The sequence below is a fragment of the Lagenorhynchus albirostris genome, chromosome 17 (assembly GCF_949774975.1).
Source record: "Lagenorhynchus albirostris chromosome 17, mLagAlb1.1, whole genome shotgun sequence".
NCBI lineage: Eukaryota > Metazoa > Chordata > Mammalia > Artiodactyla > Delphinidae > Lagenorhynchus > Lagenorhynchus albirostris.
Genome location: NC_083111.1, coordinates 12,691,870 through 12,713,260, shown reverse-complemented (window position 1 = coordinate 12,713,260; position 21,391 = coordinate 12,691,870). Strand labels below are relative to the sequence as shown.

Genomic DNA, 21,391 nt, shown 5'->3' with positions numbered 1-21,391 from the left:
TGCTGTTATTGACTGTATCTGAGAAATACAAGGACCCATCCCCACTGCCACTACTGTACATCTGAGCAACAACTAGTTATTCTTCAAATCTCAGTTTAAGCAAGAAGAGAGCTGCTTCTGCTATCCCAGATGGGGTCAGAGCTCCCTCCTCTCAACCCCCGGAGTACTACTTGCACCCATAGTACATGGATGTGATACCTATCATAGTTGTTAATTATGTTATTGTATGATTATTTGATTAATGCCTTTCTCTCCTAATAAGCTGAAAGGGCCATGGGCACAAGCCATTGCTTTCCTGTTCACCACTGTATCTGCAGGGCAAGGAAAGAGAGACTTCCAAATAGATAGCTGTTGACAGAATGACTTAAATGGATGAGTACATACATTTTTTTCATTCTTCCCCTGAATTGAGCACAGGAATGCCAGTCATAGAACAAATGAGATCCTGTTATATTCTTAAGAGAATTTTTGGTTCTCTTGATAACAACTTTCCTTTCAAAATTATCTCTACATATTTCCTGTTTTTAACATACTTTTTAGAAGCATGAAGTTACCAGCAATGGAAAGGATTTAGATAACTTGACATATTAGGTATGTCAAGTTAAGATTAGACGTTTAGATAACTTGACATACTTGCTATTAACGTGCACTAGAAAAAAAAGTCAAAATTTAAAAATATATTAATATAGATATGTAAATGTATGTGTGTTTGTGTATCCTGCTCATTAGATTAAATAGGGATAGAAAGAAAGGAAAATCTGTTTTTTGGGTTTTTTTTTTAGAACAGACTCTTTCACACCATGGAACAGAGGGACACTTTTCTGTGATTTCCTTACTCCTTTATTGGGCTTCAAGTCAGAAATGTCACCCATCTTTCTAAGTGCCTTCTTTATCCATCTCAAATATAACTTTCCCCGATGACAGATAAATGTGTGTGAATGGATCAATGCAAATGTATCGCTATTACTTGGGAAATTATTCAGAGTATGCCCTCCAATGTGTGGCTGGGTAGAATAAACCTTAAATGCAAAAAGATAATGCCTTTTTCTTAGCACCTTCTGTTCAGTGGCAAATTGCCATATAGAGGACTTTAATAAACACTTTCAAATAGTTGGGATGGTTTTCCTGAATCTGCTTTCTTTTCCTCTAAATGTTGGGGGCAAATGGAAATAAATTTGGATTTCTCAAAAAGGACCCAGAACACATTGATTAGTTTTCTGTAAAATTCTGCCATTAAGACGTTAATGACAAAGAGTAGTAGAAGGTATGCTTTAAAAGGGGAACAATATAAAGACATAAAACAACTATTCATAAAAGCAGAAAATAAAATGTAATTTTGTGTCCTGAAGAAAATTAAAACAACAAAATTGGCTTATCATTCAATCTTATGCTCCACATATGCTTCTTTGAGTTCCTAACCCACTGTTGTCTTTTTGTTCTCTTTTGTTTACTAAAAGCTCCATGATTGTGAGAGTCTGACGTGGTTTTCATTTACTTGCTTTTAGATTCAGAATTGGATGCATCATTTGAATAAAACTCATTCAGGCCTCATTCACATGTTCTCTATTGGAAAATCATATGAGGGAAGATCTCTTTTTGTTTTAAAGGTAAAAATAAGAAATTAGTAACTAAATATTTACTAAACATTCGTCGTTTTCAGCTTTGACTTATGGGGAAAAGAAACGAAATGGCATTTCATCGTGTCTCATATTTAACCTCATCTGGTAATTTAAGAAAAAATTTCCCCCCTTAGGTTTTTGAGCCATATTTAATTTTTGCCATTGAGTATTCCAAAGAATACTGTTTCTAAAACAGTATTTATGCACTTCAAAAATAATGACCAACATTATTTGTGAGTTGGTGCTGCTTACGATGAACCAGTGCAAAACTACAGAAATGTGTAAGAAGGTATACGTCATTCCCAGCCCTTGAGCCTGCGTTCTCTTTCAGCCACTGAGCCATCTCTTCTCTGCCAAAGATCTAAAAAGATTTCCCTGCATCACTGTCTCTACTTCCTCAGCAACCATTCAGACCTTGACTCCCTGGCCTTTGCCCTCACGACACCTCTAAAACATGTGATGACCCCTACTTGGTTCTCCTCTCGTCTCAGACCATCCCCTCAGGTCTCCTCCAATGGCTCCTCTCCCCTTGTTCTTTCCTAACATGCTGGTGGCCCCAGGATTCTCTCCTCAGCTCTGCTCTCCCTCTCCCCACCCTGCCTGGATGGGCACATCCACCCCATGGTTTCAACAGTCATTCCAGACTTTTCTGTTCAGTGGAGTCTGCTCCCTGGTACTTAGTGGACGTTCATAGCTCATTGCCACCTTGCCATCATCATCTCGATACTCACCAAAGCACCTCAGACTCAGGATGGCAGTGCCGTGCTCCGGTCAGGAAACATGAACCATCCTGAATTCCTCTCCTTTATTCTCATCACTTATTTAAATCTAACATGAAGAACTGACAATTCTTTCTTCTAACTTTTGGATTTGTCAAAACCTCTTTTCTTGTCCTCACTGCTATTGCCCTAGCTTGTTTCTGGATCTGTTCTCCCTGGACTATTGCAGTCACAGCAGCCTCAGGACTGAACTTCCCTGTGAGTCCCCATCCTCTACCCTCTCGTCCATCTACACACACACACCTCCCATGGAATACAGGATGAAGCCTTATCCCTGTTACTTAGTATCCAGGAATTTCATGTGTCTTCTGCCTCTGTGTCCAGCTTCATCTGCCATTCTTTCCTCATACCCCAGAAGCAGCTGCTCAAACACGGTGCGCTCAGATTCTCTTCCAAGCTTGAGATGCCTTCTTCCACTTGTCTTCAGGGCAAGCTTCAAGTCTTGCTCAACTCTTCAAGGGCTCCTCTTTTGCTCCACGGGGAAATGAGACATAGCACCCGAGTTGCCAAAGTAACTTACATCTATTCACATTATAATGATTAATTGCTCGTGTGTCTGCCCTCCCCTACTACCGTATAAATTCCTTGTCTTCTCATCTCTGAATCTCCAAGGCCAAGCACTGTGTCTGACATTAAAAAGGATTTCCTAAAGCATTAGTTGAGTGAATTAATGAATGAATGAAAACTAGATCCCCTATCATGTCAAAAGCCATCAACTGATAACTGGGTTAGAAACCGTATTATAAATGAAATTGATATAATAGGATAATAAAGAAAAGTCTGTCACTTGACTCTACAAATCATTTTGTGTTTCCCTTTTGTATTGTAATAAAGTTTGACTTTCTCTACATATAAGGCATAGCTATTTCTTTAATAGATATTGCTTGGGAATACGTCTGATTCCCTGCATGGGGAGGGCAGTGGAGAGAAACAGGGCAAGGATGAGGGAGAGGGAGGGAAAAAATTAGCTTCTTACTTAAGTCACATATTATATGAAAATGGAGAAGCAAGCCTATTTAAGTAATTGCATTTTCCTTGTGTATTTTCTACTTTGATTCGTAATTAAGACAATAAATTTATTCTTTCTGCATAAACAAGCCTGGACTTCTGAAATCGATAGGAAATCTGTCTTTTTCATGGGTTACTTAATGAACCCAACTCTAGTGAAGTATTATGCTGAAACCATATTAAATTATGCTGGTCAGTCAATCCAAAAATAAAAGCCAGCATTGGTTACTGTGAATACTCTTGTTTTCAGCTGGGCAGAAGATCACGAGCTTACAAAAGAGCTGTCTGGATAGACTGCGGTATTCATGCAAGAGAATGGATTGGTCCTGCCTTTTGTCAGTGGTTTGTAAAAGAAGTAAGTTAAACCCTTTACAGAGTGTCCATTCTCACTAGCCAGTGTTTTTATTCTGCTCAAGGAACAAAACTGGGAATGTGAAGCCAGCGATATCTGATGGAATGACAGTAACACCGTGATTTTGTGGGTTTCTTCTCTGTTTATGAAGGCCTCTCAAAACCCTGGCTCTGTTTATCTTCAGCTCTGCCCTTGGAGGTGGGAATTACCAACCCTCATTAAAGAGAAAGGACCTGAGATTCAGAGCGTTTATGAATTCGTGACAAATTAGGAACCAACCATAGTAGCTGATATATAGCAAAAGGCTACAAATCCAATTTATGGTGTTCCAGACAGTTTCTCGTGTGATATTCTCTTGTCTTCTCTGTCAAAATGATCTCATGTATGCTACAGCAATAAAGAGATGAGCAAGTGACTGCATTTTGCCCTCCTGCTATGGATCTGTGATTTAGACACCAAAGACCTTTAGCATCTGTGCATTTAACATTCTCTGTTTCAGTACTTTTCAGTGACTCTAATGGTTGATGATTCATGGTGATTTCTCATTTTCTGAAGGCTTCATTCATTTAAGTCATAAGCCCTCTAAGGCTAGTGTATTGAGGGGGTTCTTATCCCAAGAGTGGGCCAACCTCATGGATGAACATTTTCATATGTTCTGATATTTTTCTACTGTCAAGAATGCAATGACTTTCATGGTTTTTTATAACCTTTACTTCTTAGTATTTTTTTTTTTTTTTTTTTTTTTTGGCGGTACGCGGGCCTCTCACTGCTGTGGCCTCTCCCGTTGCGGAGCAGAGGCTCCGGAGGCGCAGGCTCAGCGGCCATGGTTCATGGGCCCAGCCGCTCCGCGGCATGTGGGATCTTCCCGGACCGGGGCACGAACCCGTGTCCCCTGCATCGGCAGGCAGACTCGCAACCACTGTGCCACCTGGGAAGCCCACTTCTTAGTATTTTTTTTTTAAGACTCCTAAAAAAAAGCCAACAACTAGTACTGGTAATAACAGTGAAGAACTCTAAGGGAAGGATGGTTGTTAGCCAGAAAAAAAACCCTACAAATTACTCATAGAAAACCATTAAGGATACAAAAGGTATTTAAATATTTCAGTTATATTTCACTGTGTTTTATGGGAAAATTATGTGACCTAGTAAGGTTTATTATTTTGAAGGCTCTCCTAGTCTTAGAAAATACGCCCCACAAATATCAATACTGGGGGGCTTCCCTGGTGGTGCAGTGGTTGAGAGTCCACCTGCCAATGCAGGGGACACGGGTTCAAGTCCTGGTCTGGGAAGATCCCACATGCCGCGGAGCAACTAAGCCCGTGTGCCACAGCTACTGAGCCTACGCTCCAGAGCCTGAGAACCACAACTACTGAGCCTGCGAGCCACAACTACTGAAGTCCGCGCACCTAGAGCCCGTGCTCGACAACGAGAAGCCACCGCAATGAGAAGGCCGCGCACCGCAACAAAGAGTAGCCCCCACTCTCCGCAACTAGAGAAAGCCTGCGTGCAGCAACAAAGACCCAATGCAACCACAAATAAATAAATATAGTTTTTAAAAAGTCAATACTGTATTAATTTGTAAAATCTGCTTCTCTACCACAACCAAACCCACAAAAGTATTCTTAATTTTATAATGTAATAATAAAATTTTCAAACTATGCCCACTCAGCGCATTGAGCAATTCATATTCTCTTAAAATACCATTTCATCCCGGTAGGATAAATGCAAAAGCTAACAAATTGTTAACTCTACCACCTTGCATTAAATATCCATTGTATACATACAACATATTGTCTGCTGTCTTGAGTTTCAAAAGGAAAAGGGGCAAAATGGTTAAGAATAGAACATCTATTGTTTATAGTCTATGGTCCAGTGTATTATTGTAGAACACAAGAATGTATCTCCCAAACATTTTACCTCACCCCCACATGTGCAACTTCTTTATAACACCTAAATTTACTTTATTTGTTCATGTGGTAATTGTCTCTCTCTGCCTATACTAATGCCAAAGGCAGAAACTCTATTTATCTTGTTCATTGCCAAATCCCCAGTACCTAGAACAACACTTGGCACTTAATAGTGCTTCGGTTATTTGTGAATGAATGGGAGTGTGAGAATCCAGTGGTTATGATATGGAAAGATTTCTGGGAGATGACTTACAATTCATCTCCTAAGGATATGGTACCACTTGGACTTTTGCAGTGCACAATCTGTACAGCCATACACGGCAGCCCTAGAACCCAAGCTGAATTTCCAAGGAAGAGGAGGACACAGTGTAACCACAGAAAAAGGAACAGGCATGTATGGTGGCTATCAGTTGAGAGTAGTTCATTTTGGAGCAAGAGCAAGAAGCATCAATTAAGATTAGGCTCCAGGGAATTCCCTGGTGGTGCAGTGGTTAAGAATCCACCTGCCAAGTCAGGGGACATGGGTTCGAGTGCTGGTTCAGGAAGATCCCACATGCCACAGAGCAGCTAAGCCCACATGCCACAACTACTGAGCCCGCATGCCACAACTACTGAAGCCCGTGCGCCTAGAGCCCATGCTCTGCAACAAGAGAAGCCACCACAATGAGAAGCCCATGCACCACAATGAAGAGTAGCCCCCGCTCACTGCAACTAGAGAAAGCCCGCACACAGCAATGAAGACCCAATGCCTCCAAAAAGTTTCTTTAAAAATTAAAAAAAACTTAAAAAAGAATAGGCTCCATTTCACCAAAGATGAGTGAGGAAAGGCTTCTCCTTCCTCCTGCACCAAGCCAACTTCAAGCACACAGATGAGTCTATTTCTGGGCCTCTGCTACCCTTTCCATACCTCTCTTACTCTTGCTGTTTATGGCTGTCACTTACCCCTCCATTTAATCAGGAACATTTCCCATCTGAGTCAGGGAAGCAACAGAAGTGGAAAAAAAGGAGGCCTACGGGTCACTGGTCCCAGTGTCCTTGTGGAAGCAATGGGGCTGCCACATGATAGCAATGACTGGTGATAGCATCACAGGCTTGTAAGAAACGTTCTCATCTTGGCTTGAAGCCCCTGTTCCCATAGAATGGCGGTGTTGCGGCCAGAGGGAATGGGGACTTCAAAGATTTAAGTAACCTTAAGTCTGCCCAGCATTGAAGCATCATATCTTATACACTAAGTCCCTGGTTAAATCCTGCCATCCACAGATGGCAGGGGGTGTCTGGTCCAAGAGGGGCTCCAGGCAGTGTCCCTTCCAGAGGTCACCTCCCCTCCACCACCGAAATCCCAAGACAGGCTCCCAGGCTCTCAACTCCTCTAATTTCCATGGCACCTCTGGGGGCACCAGGGAATCTCAAGGCTCTTTCTCCCAGGAGACCCTAAGAGGCTATGTCAAGCCCTCTCTTGGCTGACACACACCACACTGCTGATTGTCTCCTTCTGCATTTGCCCCTCGTTGGCACATGAGACCTCTCAGAAAGACACGTGGTTAACAAGGACCCAGGTTCCCTTTTCTTACATGTTTTACTCCAATCTGGCAGTGGTTTCCACCATCTCTTGATTTCCCTGGAATTTCAACCCCCAAAGAAGGGGATGGTGTCAGAAGCCAAAATTTTGGCTTCTTTCCTTTGTTTTCTCTCTCTCTTGGTGTTTTCCCCCAAATTCAACAGCTTAAAACAACAAACATCTATTACTTGATAGTTTCTGTGGGTCAGCAATCCAAGCACAGCTTAGCTGGGTGCCTCTGGCTAAGGGTCTCTCACAAGGCACAGTCAAGGTGTCAGCTGGAGCTTTGGCCATCTCAAGGCTTGTATGGGGGATCTGTTTCTGAGCTCACTCATGTGGCTGCTGGCAGCCTCAGGTCCCCCAGGGCTGTAAGCCAGAGACATCAGTTCCTTGCCACGTGGGCATCGCCATAGGACAGCTCACAACCCAGTACCTGGCTGCCGTCAGAGCAGATGAGAGGGAGAGAGCGTGAACAGGCCCAAGATGGAAACCACAGTCTCTTTGTAACCTAATTTCAGAAGTGACATCCCCCCATCACTTTTGCCATATTCTGCCATTAGAAGTGAGTCACTAGGTCCAGACTGTATTCAAGGGGAGGGCATTACACAAGAGCGTGAATGCCAAGAAGTGGGAATCACTGGGGAGGCTGCCAACCATACCTTGGTGGGACTTTTCCCACAGCCACCACTATAATGTTTGCATCCTTACTCAAATGTGAACTGGAAGAAAACTCATCGAGTCCTAAATCCTGATAGAACAGCAGATTGCACAGAGGTTACATGCACACATTTAGTAGTCAGACAGCCCTGGGTTGGAATGCCAGCTCTGCCATTTACTAGCTCTATGACCTTGGTGGGCAAGTCGTTTAACCTCTCTGAACTTCAGTATTAATAATATGTGACACACTGGTTTATTGGGAGGATTAAATTATATAATTCTTGTAAAGGACTTAACAGAGTGCTTGGCGTATAATAAGCAGTTAATTAAATCAACTCAGTAGTGGTAGTAGTATCAGCAAGTTCATATTTTAAAATAACCAAAGAGAATCATCAGAAAGAAGTCAACAAGGATATGAAAGAACCCAACAACACTATCAACCAACAGGATCTAAGTCACATTTATGGATCACCCAACCCAACAACAGCAGAATACACATTCTTTTCAAGTGCCTACGGAACATACACCAAGATATATCATAACATGGACCAAAATACAAACCTCAGCAAATTTAAAGGAAATGAAATCAGACAGACTGTGTTTTCTAACCACAATGAAATCAAACTAGAAATTGATGGCAGAAAGATAACAGGAAAACCTCCAAACACTTGGAAATTAAGATGCTTCTGAATTATCCATGGGTCAAAGATAAAATCTCAAGGGAAATTTTAAAAATACATTGAACTGAATGAAAATGAAAATACAACATATCAAAATTTGTAGGACACAGCTAAAACAATGCTAAGAGGGAAATTTATAGCACTAAAAGCATACATTAGAAAAGAGGGAAATTCTCAAAACAGTAATCAAAGCTCTCACCTCAAGAACCTAGAAAAAGAATAGAAAATAAAGCCAAAGCAAGCAGAAGGAAGTAATATGGATAAGAGCAAAAATCAATGAAATTGAAAACAGAAAATCATTACAGAAAATCAGTGAAACAAGGAGCTGGTTCTTGAAAAGATCAATGAAATTAACAAAGTTCTAGCAAGAGAGACAAAGAAAAAAGAAGATACAAATTACCAATGTTAGGAGTGAAAGAGATGTCACTACAAACCCTGCAGATACCAAAAGGACAATAAGGGAATACTATGTATGACCCTACACATATAAATTTGATGGCGTAGGCAAAATGTACCAGTAAATTGAAAAACACGAACTATTACAACTCATCCATTATAAAATAATTTGAATATGCCTATTACCATTAAGGACACTGAATTCATAATTTTAAAATTCAAAAAGAGGAAAGAAAGAAATCTCCAGACCCAGATGGTTTTACTGAAGAATTCTACCAAATGTTTAAAGAAGAATTGAGACCAATTCTCCACAATCTCAGACATCAGAAGAGGAGAGAATATTTTCAATTCATTTATAAAGCTAGTATTACCCTAATACAAAAATCAGACAAAAACAATAGGAAACAAAACTAGAAAATAGATTCAGGGATCCTTAACAGAATATTAGCAAATAGAATTTAGTAATCTAAAAAATAATTCTACACCATGACCAAGTGGGGTTTATTGCAAGGATCCAAGCCTGTTTTAATATTTGAAATTCAACCAATGTAATCTACCATATTAACAAACTGAAGAACAGATAAGTCTACATAATCTCATCAATCAATACAGAAAAAGACCTTGACAAAATTCGACATTCATGATAAAAACTCCCAGAAAAACAGGAATAGATGGGAACTTCCTCAATTTTATAAAGAACATCTATGAAAATCCTACAGCAAACATTACACCTACTGGTAAATGACCAAAGGCTTCCTCCTAAGATCAGGAACAAGGTAAGGATGTCCACTCTCACCACTCTTAAATTAACATAGTGCTGAAAGTTCTAGTCCATAGAAGAAGAGGAAATAAAAGACATACAGATCAGAAAGGAATAAATAAAATTTTCCTATTTGTCAGTGACATGATTGTCTACACAGAAAATCCCAAGGACTCTACAGGGAAATAGAACTAGTGAGTTCAGCAAGATCACAGGACAGAAAATCAACATACAAAAGTCAACTGTATTTCTATATACTAGCAATGAACATGTGGATGCTGAAATTAAAAATATAATACCATTTATAATTACTTGTAAAATGAAATACTTAGGAGTAAATCTAACAAAACAAGTATAGGACTTATATGCTAAAAACTATGAAACACTGATCAAAAAAATCAAGCAAAATCTAAATATACAGAGAGATATACCATATTCATGGATTGGAAGACTCAATACAGAAAAATGTCAATTCTCCCCAAATTGATATATGTTTAACATAATTCCTATAAAAATTCCAGCAAGACTTTTTGTAGATATAGGTAAAATTATTCTAAAATTTATATGGAAAGGCAAAGGAACTAGAAGAGCTAAAACTATTTTGTAAAAGAATCATTCTACCCAACTTCAAGACTTATTATATCATTGGTCATCAAAAGTATGTGGTACTGGTGAAGGGATAGAGACAAATGGAACAGAAGACCCAGAAATAGACCTACACAAATATGCCCAAGTGACTTTCGACAAAGGTGCAAAAGCAATTCGGTGAAGGAAAGACATACTTTTCAACAAACGGTGCTGGAGCAAGTGGACTTCCATAGGCAAATAAATGTATTTCAACCCAAGTCTCATTGCTTATACAAAAATTAACTCAAAATGGATCACGGACTTAAATGTAAAATTACAAAACTTTTAGAATAGGAAAAAGTCTTCAGTATCTAAAGCTAGGCAAAAAGTCCTTAGACTTCACAAAAGGAAAAGTTGGTAAATTGGACATTATCAAACATAATAAAATAAAAATTTTAAACTTTGCTGTGTGAAAGGCCCTGTTAAGAAGAAAAAGACAGGCTACAAACTTTGCCAGATATCTGAGAAAGGATTCATATTTGGATATATAAACTCAAAACTTAACAATAAAAAGGCAAGCAATCCAATTAGAAAATGGGCAAAACACATAAAGAGACATTTCACCAAAAAGAGTATACAGATGGCAAAAAAAAAAAGCACACAAAAAGATGCCATTTGGGCAATTCAAATTCAAACCACAATGAGCTATCACTAGACACCTGTCAGAATGGCTAAAATCACACACACACACACACACACACACACACGCGGGAAAGGGGGAGAGACTGTCTCACCAGCCAATGCTGGGGAGGATGGGGAAAAACTGGATTGCTCACACACTGCTGGTGGGAATGTAAAACAATGGAGATACTGCTGAAGACAGTTAACGTTTTCTTTTAAAAGAAGACATGCCACTATCATATAACCCAATAATTGCACTCTCAGCATTTATCCCAGAGAAATTAAAACTTATGTTTGCTCAAAAATCTGTACACGAATGTTTATAGCAGCTTTATCTATAACAACCAAAAACTGGAAACAAACCAGATATCCTTCAATGGGCAAAGGGTTAAACAAACTAGAACATGCATACCATGGAAAACTACTCACCAAAAAAAAAAAAGAATGAGCTATGGAAACACACAACAATGTGAATCTCCAGAGAATTATACAATGAAAAACCATCCCAAATAGATACTGTATGATTTCATTTATATAATATTCTTGAGGTGTTAAAATTACAGTTGACTCTTAAACAACATGGGTTTGAACTGCAGGGGTCTACTTATACACAGATTTTTCTCAATAAATACATACTACAGTACTACATGATCCTCGGTTGGTTGAATCCCGGGATGTGAAACAGTAGCTACGGAGGGCCAACTGTAAAGTTATACATGGATTTCCAACTGCTTTGGGACGGTCAGCAACCCAACCCGCACATTGTTCAAGGGTCAACTGTATAGAAATGGAGAACAGATTAGTGGTTTGCTGGGGGTTAAGGAATGTGGATGTGGCTATAAAAGGGCATCATGAGGGGTCTTTGTAGCGATGGAGAGGTTCTGTATCTTGACTGCATCAATTCCAGTACCCTGATCGTTATATTATACTATACTTTTGTAAAATATTACCATTGGGGGAAAGTGGGTCAAGGGTACAAGGGATTTCTCCGTATTAATTCTTATAATTACACGCAAATCTACATTTATCTCAACATTTAAAATGTATTGTAAGAAGAATAACCAGGTCTCCATACACGTGGGTTTCATTCTCTTTGGAACCAGGTGCTATTTTCTGCCTAGAGCATCAAGGGAAATTTCATCCCTGCTCTCTCCTCTCTGCTGTGTATAATCCTTATCAACTGACCCTGACTCACTCACTGCACCATGGAAACCAGAAGCATCAGCCTGTGGCTCTGGCTCTGTATGTCCCTCTCTTCTTCAACCAGCTTGACTCTCCCATGCCAGGCCCTGGGATGCTCTCCACTCCAGTTTAGAGGATGAGTCCATGAGTGTCTTGGACACACAAAGCTTAGAAAACAGTGACACAGAGCAAACTACCTGGCTTAACTGACTGGTGAGATGGACTTGATTATTTTGTTATTTTGAAAACTGCTCAAAGGAATTCATTATCTCAACATGTGATAGTTGTATTCATTAACTCAACATATAACTACTGGCTGGTAGACATTTTTAAAACACAAAATACACAACCCGATTGTGGGCTTCTATCTTTTAAACTGAAAATCATTTAATTATGTTGAAAAATATAGAGCTGTCAATTTTGATTTCAATACTTGCCACCTCTTTTTTTTCCTAGTATTCATTTTACAATTCTATCTTGTAAGCAAAATAAAGGAAACCAATGGAGGTACGCCTGAACTGCAGAATCCTTCTCTTTTTCAATGCTTCTTTGTAGCAAGTTAGCAAACCATCGTTAATGTTACATTTATAGTACGTTGGGGGGTTTGGGGGAGGGGGACGTAGGGGGGAACAACTTGGTAGACTTACTATCAAAATGTGTACTGGAGATGCCCCTTCACCATGAAACCAAAAGCCGCTTTAAGAAACACTACCTTTTGGTAATAAAGTTTTCTTAAATTTGTCATGGGCCAAGAGGGATGATATAGACACTAAATTAATTCATCAAAGAAAGAAAACTAGAATAGATAAATAAGGAGAAGGAAACAGGTTAATATACAGAACTTGGAGGTTATCTTTCTGCAAAAGTGAACAGACATTATTTGCAGAAGAGTAAGAGACTTAAATATGAGGGCAAACAGAGGGCAGGGAACAAAGAAAATAGAGCAGATAGAGACTTAAGGAACACTCACAAACCTTAAAAGTCATGGACTTAAAAATTAAATTACAAAGTAAAGGCAACTACCAAGTTAAAAATAGGGTTAAAAACAGATTAGCAGTTCCTCAACAAGTTAAACATAGAGTTACCCATGCAACCCCAAAATTCCACTCCTGTGTATATAAGCAAGAGAGATGAAAACATATATCCACACAGAAATGTGTACATGAATGTTTATAGCAGCATTTTTCATAATAGCCAAAAAGTAGAAGCAACTCAGATGTCCATCAACTGATGGATAAACAAAATGCAGTATATCCATAAAATGGGATATTATTCAGCCATAATGAAGTACAATACAAGCTTCAACAGGGATGAACCTTGAAAAACACGTTAAGTGAAATATGCCAGACACGAAAGACCACATAATGTATCTTTCCATTTATATGAAATGTCCAGAATAGGTAAATTTATAGAAACAGGAGGTAGATTAGTGGTTGCCGGAGGGTGAGGGGAGAGGGGAATTGGGAGTGGCTCTAAAAGGTACCATGTTTCTTTTTGAGGTGATGGAAAAGTTCTAAAATTAGATAGTGATGACCACTGCTCAACATTATGAATATACTAAAACACCACTGAACTGTATACTTTTTTAAAAATATAAATCTATTTATTTTATTTATTTTTGGTTGCGTTGGGTCTTTATTGCTGCGCGTGGGCTTTCTCTAGTTATGGAGAGCAGGGGCTTCTCTTCATTGCAGTGCGCAGGCTTCTCATTGCGGTGGCTTCTCTTGTTGCAGAGCACAGTCTCTAGGCGCATGGGCTTCAGTAGTTGTGGCACTCGGGTTTAGTTGCTCTGTGGCATGTGGGATCTTCCCGGACCAGGGCTCGAACCCACGTCCCCTGCATTGGCAGGTGGATTCTTAACCACTGCGCCACCAGGGAAGCCCTGAAATGTATGCTTTTAAATGAATTACATCTCAATTTAAAAAAGGAAGAAAGTGTTGATACGTGCTACAATGTTAATAAACCTTGAAAGCACTGTGCTAACTGAAAGAAGCTGGTCCCCAAAGACCATATATTACACAGTCCCACTTGCATGCAATGTGCAGAACAGGCTGATTTACAGAAAGTAGACTAGTGGCTGCCTATGGCTGGAGGAAATCAGGGGTCAGGGAGTTGATACCTGAAGGATAAGAAATGTCTTTCTAAGTTGATGAACATATCCTAAACTTATATAGTAGTCATGGTTGCATAACTCTGTGAATATACTAAAAGCCACTGAATGGTACACTTTAAAAAGATGAACTATAGAATGTGTGAGTTATATCCCAATAAAGCTGTTATTTTTTTTTTAATTAATGTTACCTAGGGTTCCCCTGGAAAGTATTTACATTAATCAGTCCAACAATTTCTTGTTGGTCACTACATTTTCAGCCCTCAGCATTCTGGGGGTCAGCAGAAGTATGTCATGGTCCCAGCGCTCAAGGAGTCTGTATTTTATTTGAGAACAAATATTTACGTGCAGGAAACAATAGTAAACAACATAAAACAGTGTACCTTTGGGGATTAAATTATACTGACTATAGTAGCTGAAGGAATTCAAGAATCGGAGAAATCCATGAGACTTTGGAAGAAGACAAGGTTTGGGAAAAATCTGTGGGGAAGTGAGTCTCATTAGGCCTTGACTGAGGAGTGGGAATTTGATCAGGGAGATACAATAGTGTTCTAAAAAAGACAAAACACTAATGTTGAGAACGTGGTGTAGATTAGTGAGATCAAAGGCTCTAGTCTGTGTGAGTAGATTCTAACGCAATATGAGACTGACTGAAAAATTATAGTTAGCCTCGGAAGCCAACAGTTTGGTCCAATAAAGAAAAATGAGAAAATACTGATATGTAATGAAAAGCATGCATCATTGTCAGTTTAAAAATGAAAGGCAGTGATATATGGATGATAGAAAGGAGGAGCCCAGAGTGAGGGCAACAAACTAGAAGTGTTTAGGGCAAGAATCTACACGTGGACAGGAAGAGTAGATGTAGGAATGGAAAGTAAAGAAAGGGTGTATATAGTTCAAATGAAAAAAATCATTCCTTCCTTCCTTCATTCATTCAACCAAAGGCTTATTGAGCAATACTTTTTTATGTGAAGGCAGCTTGCTAAGTTCTGTAATGGTACAAGTACTGTAATTACAAGACATTAACTCTCTTCTCAATTCATTTACTACAATTCTACTGGGGAGATAAGACACAAACACAGAAGGCAGCACCAATAAAGGAAGTCTTTAGGAATTGATGACTGGCTTGATATGGGGACAAAAGTGCAGGATGGGTCAAAGATGCCCGAGAGAGCAATGGTGTCATTGAAGTTGTGGGAGTATCGGTTGAAATGTTGGCAGTATCACTAGTCTGAAGGGAAGAACCCAACACCACTACATTAAGCAGGTTAAATGATGAATTTAATCGACAAGTAATTACTAAGCGTCTACCACGCAACAGGCCAGGCACTGTGGATATTGCAGAGAGAGACACAGGACCATCCAAAAAAAAAAACAAAAAAAACTGCTCTCATGCACCCTGATTCTCAAGGACCAAAAGAATCAAATACTCTCTGATGAGAGGTTAAAGAGACTCAGTAAGCAGCCAAATGACCGAATACCTGATTCACAGGCTTAATTTGGGCAACAGACATCCAAGAATAAATGCCAGTGATTTTGCCAACCATAACAGAATTGTTTTTAAATACTTTTCTTGACTGTCTTACTTAATCCGATGAGAGACAGGAGGGGGCAGAAGATTGCAACAGTTCACCACTGCAGTTCTGGCACAAGTTCGGGGGCTCATTTTTTTTCTTATAAGCTTGAAATTTTTAAAAATTAATTAATTTGTGGCTGCGTTGGGTCTTTGTTGCCACGCACGGACTTTCTCTAGTTGCGGCAAGCGGGGTCTGCTCTTCGTTGCGGTGCACGGGCTTTGCATTGCCGTGGCTTCTCTTTGTGGCAGAGCACGGGCTCTAGGTGCGCAGGCTTCAGTTGTTGTGGCACGTGGGCTCAGTAGTTGTGGCTCATGGGCTCTAGAGCGCAGGCTCAGTAGTTGTGGCGCACGGGCTTCCCTGCTCCGCAGCACTTGGGATCTTCCTGGACCAGGGCTCGAACCCGTGTCCCCTGCATTGACCGGCGGATTCTTAACCACTGCACCACCAGGGAAGTCCAGGGGGGAGTCATACTGATAGTGGGGTAGGCAAGCAATTTTCAACAGCAGCCCATTTTTAACATCTTTTTATTTTTCATTGTTTTATTTTTTTTAATTGTGGAAAGGCCACTTAATTCTTTGTTGCCAATGCTGATGGAATGGCGTTTGCTTCGTTTCTCAGAATCATCACCAACTGAATGAGGTAATTTGGGCTTTGTTCACTTTTGAGAGTTTTAAAATGTCAATCTCCAGGATTGGGTATGTCAAGCCATGGCTGGTGCTAGCTGGCCCAGAATTATGTATAGCACTTAATTTTTCCATCAAATAATTCTGCATGGCTGGGACAAATTTGACCAGAGTCTTTATTCATAGAATATGTAGAAAGTAACTCTGGGAAATATTCATTTGATTTCCAAGTGAGGAAGACATTTCCAAGCATAAAAGCAAAGAAAGGAGGAAGGCATAGAAAGAAATGATTGATAGCCCTGACTTTATAAAATACATTAAAGGAGCATTTAAAGATACGGGAAACTGCCTGTGACATGCTGCTACATCAATAAAATAAAAATTTTAAAAAACCAGCATGGACACACAGCAAAGGAAAGCATAAACAAAATGAAAAAAGACAACCCACACAATGGGAGAAAATATTTGCAAACGAAGTGACCAACAAGGGTTGAATCTCCAAATTACATAAACAGCTCATGTAGCTCAGTGTCAAAAAAACAAACAACCCAATCAAAACATGGGCAGAAGATCTAAATAGACATTTCTCCAAAGAAGACATACAGATGGCCAAGAAGCACGTGAAAAGATGCTCAACATCACTAATTAACAGAGAAGTGCAAGTCAAAACTACAATGAGGTATCACCTCACACCGGTCAGAATAGCCATCATCAAAAATCTACAAACAATAAATGCTGGAGAGGGTGTGGAGAAAAGGGAATCCTCCTACATAGTTAGTGGGAAAGTAAATTGGTACAGCTACTATGGAGAACAGTATTGAGGTCCCTTAAAAAACTAAAAATAGAACTACCATATGATCCAGCAATCCAACTCCTGGGCGTATACCCAGAAAAAACCATAATTCAAAAAGATACACGTACCCAAGTGTTCACTGCAGCACTATTTACAATAGCCAGGACATGGAAGCAACCTAAATACCTATCAACAGAGGAATGGATAAAGAAGATGTGGTACATACATACAATGAACTATTACTCAGCCATAAAAAGGAACGAAATTGGATCATCTGTAGAGATGTGGATGGACCTAGAGACTGTCATACAGAGTGAAGTAAGTCAGAAAGAGAAAAACAAATATCGTATATTAATGCATATATGTGGAATCTAGAAAAGTGGTATAGATAAACTTATTTGCAAAGCAGAAATAGACACACAGACATCGAGAACAAATGTATGGATACCAAAGGGGGCAGAGAGGTGGGATGGACTGAGAGATTGGGATTGACATATATACACTACTATGTATAAAATAGATAACTAATAAGAACCTACTGTATAGCACAGGGAACTCTACTCAATACTGTTAATGACCTATATGGGAATAGAATCTAAAAAAAGAGTGGATATATGTATATGTATAACTGATTCACCTTGCTGTACAGCAGAAACACAACATTGTAAACTATACTCCAATGAAAATTAATACATAAAAATAAAAATGTTTTTAATTTTTTAAATTTATTACAACCTGAAAAAAAAAACCTAGCATGGACATTATAATTTCCATGTTGTAAAATCTATATCTGAGATACATATACATGAGAAATATACTAAATGCTAAAAGAATTATGGGTGATTTTTTTTCTTCTCTATGTTTTTTTGAATTTTCCATATTTTCTATATTAAACAGAACCCAAAATGATGTTTTAAACAAATTTAACCCAGCCAAAACTGAATAGTTTCATTCTCAAACTAAACTCGTTTATGCTTGAGTCATATATTCCTACAGGTATTTTAAAATCAATGGATGAATTCTATTTAACTCAGTGACAGACCAAAGACAAAGCAAGGGTTTGTGAGAAGATGATCCATGGGAAAACTGGGACAAGAATGCTCTGAAATGGAAAGTTCTTCCAGACTTTGAAGAAGCATAATATGCAGGTGGATCTAATTTGGTCCTGTTACAGAAAGGTAGCAGCACAAAAAAAGAAAGAAAAGAAAGAAGAAAAAGCAAAGGAAAACTTCCTTAATTCCCAGGTGAACCATGGTATTCCTCTGCTGCTATGTGATGTGAAACCTCACCCTTCCAGGCCCAGCCTGATTACACTGGAAAACCACCTCCGTTTACATGTTCCCAGGCATCTACACTCGGCACTAAGGATGGCTAATCCTGGTGCCCAAACCTGGCATGTGATTCAGGTGTACTATGTAGATAGTTCAAATAACCAAAAACAGGAAGAGGAGACTTTCAGGAAAGGGAGTTATTGTCTAAGAACCAGCTGATGATTCTGAGCAGAGTAAACAGTAATATCTGGGGACTATGGGGGATTGTGTGTATAGGACAGAGCTCTAAGGAAGACTTGGAGTAGTCATTGTGGGAGACGTCCTGCAACTGGGAAAGCTTTCCAGAATGGGAAGGCTCTTTCTCCCAGAATCCAAGAGCTTCCCCAAAACCACTCCTTTTACATCATCACCTTTTTTAGTCTCATTATGTCTTGCTGAAAATTAAAGGTAAAAACATAATATAAACCCTCAAATGTAGGTGTGAAACTCAGAGTTTTGGTTAAGGAATGTATTACTAAAAATAAAATAAGCTTTTTAAAGAAGAGAACTTAAGTTGTATGTATAAAATGTGCCAAAAGCCAGGGAATAAATAATTGAGAGGGTAATTAAGGCCAGATCAAATATTTAGTGAGTTCACCTGAGTAAGCAAATAAGTCTCTGTTCTTAATGGCATAATAAAAAAATAGTTCATCATATAAAAACGATCTGCATTTTTTTTAATTCTCTGACTTTGTTCACTACCATCCCAGTAATTGCAACATTTTGATTTGTTTTCTGCCAGCCCTTTAGTGCCTTTAACTCCTTATATTCTCCCATCCTTTTCACCCTCCCCAATCTTCTCTTTAATCCTCTGCACCCTCCAACCGAGCTCTTTCTCCCTTTTTATTCAATTTATAATGTCTTATATATAGCAGGGTCTATATTAATGTTTGTTCACTTTAATTGAATTGAAAGCCATTGCATCCATTGCACTCCACTATTCAATATTTGAGAATGTCCTGGGCATCGTTTATACAGGCACTGTTTATACAGGCAGTCTTCACTTTTCCTGCACACAAGTGCAGGACTGTCTCAATAGAAGTGACCATGCAACCTGAAGCCATAACAATCTATCTTGATAATCAATGGGGAAAATTATGTTTGTTCTATGACCTTCACGTATTTTTGTCAAAAGATGAAAAACTCTCTTACTCTGTTATAAATGTGTAAGGGAATCACCAAAATATAGTGAAATATTTATTACACGATAATTTAAAACATTAGAAATATTGATAATTAAATGCCTTGTTTCTTTGTGACAAGCTTTATCACGGGTAGTTTGGGTAGTGCTTACCTACCTTCTCATTATATAACTTACAACATGAAGTGGGCATCTTTTTTATGCCTTGGCAAACTGTCATACTCCTTTCACAGTTGGGATCAGCTTCCAGTATTTTTTTCCTTTGTGCTTTCAATGTCGAAAAATACCTGCAAGAGTTCCTTTAATGTGAAATGTTGACAGCTTCATTTCTTCTGGGACATCGTCCTCCTTTCCAGTACGACCGTTTTCCTCATTTACGTCAGTAAGTTTGTCTTCACTAAGTTCCTCTGGCTGCATAGCTAGAGTTGAATGATGGCTGTGTCCACATCCCTGGCATCAGCTATTTCTTCTATAACTACATTTACGTTTGAGTCACATTTCCCCTCTGCATTATCTGCATTATTGCTGCACTTTAAGCTTTGTTGGCCTATTCTCTCTTACTATATCCATTTTTGTAAAATGCCACACGGGTTTATCACCAGAAGACAAGGGAGCAACACAGCTACACACTTTGCTGTCTGTCTGTGAACTGAGTAACACAAGTACAGTGACCAATCACACACCTACAGACTTCAAAAGAAGTGGCACAATTTGTCACAGAACTAGATGCACAGCTGTAATTTGCATAGTGATTTGTAGCGTTAAGACCTAGCACTAGTAGCAAATTTGGGCTGTACTTGGAGGACTGATATCATTTAACTAAACCATGGTTACTGAAATTCGTGTATATCAGAGCCATGCAAAGTGAGGGCTCCTGTATTTTCTTTCTGTAGGTAAAAGATTCTTACGTAGATTTTAATAATGCCACAGAGTGGGTCCTGGCCTCTACTCCGCTGGCCCTGAGAAAATACAACCAACCATTGTTATTAAAGTTATCTCAAAAAAGTTCTAGAAACATGAAGTGGTTTTACTTAAGAAAAAAAGTAGTGTGGACATGCAGCTAATGTTATATTCTTCTTGGTGATACAAAACATTTCAAATATTTATCTATATCTCTTAATAGAAAATAGAGATAATCGATAACATTTTTCAATTGTCACCTGCCCTCTGGGAGGTTCTAAGTATAAATTAACTAAGTATAAAAATAACTAGATTCGTGACCTGTTTTTCCTGAATTCTCTCTTTATATTAATACTTATTTCATTAATACAAATACATATTTTCCCAGTTGTTTATGCCAGACAAAGCTTCAGGATGGACTTTTTTTAGGATATGACATTTGAGTTCTGCATTCTAAAAGTAAGTACAGTTCACTACTAAATAAAGTAATTTGCCACTTAAAAAAAAATAACTAGATTCACATTTGGTTTTCCAGTTCTCCACCCTTCATTCACAGAGCCTTTTGCTCATGCTGCTTCCAAACTATTATTTGGTTACCACATTGTATTTAATGAGCTTCTCACAGTGTGACATCAAATATCTTTATAGATTACGTTCCCTTTTTTAAACATTTCCGTGGAATCCTCTCCTGCTCTAATTAATTCTCCTAGTATTGAATTGTAAATACCTCCTTTGTGTCAAGATGCACCCACTTTGGTGCTACAAGTTTTTCTACCCTAAATAATTTTACT

At 38.9% G+C, this 21,391-nt stretch overlaps 1 protein-coding gene across 1 annotated transcript in view; it reads left to right on the top strand.

Moving 5' to 3' along the window:
• The window catches only part of CPA6 (carboxypeptidase A6), a 260,891-nt gene that overhangs the window by 190,484 nt on the left and 49,016 nt on the right, over positions 1-21,391 (top strand). Inside the window, exons 5-6 of the mRNA XM_060128192.1 lie at positions 1,506-1,607; positions 3,657-3,761. Of these exons, the coding sequence (XP_059984175.1) occupies positions 1,506-1,607; positions 3,657-3,761 (207 nt within the window). The remainder of the gene's footprint in view (positions 1-1,505; positions 1,608-3,656; positions 3,762-21,391) is intronic.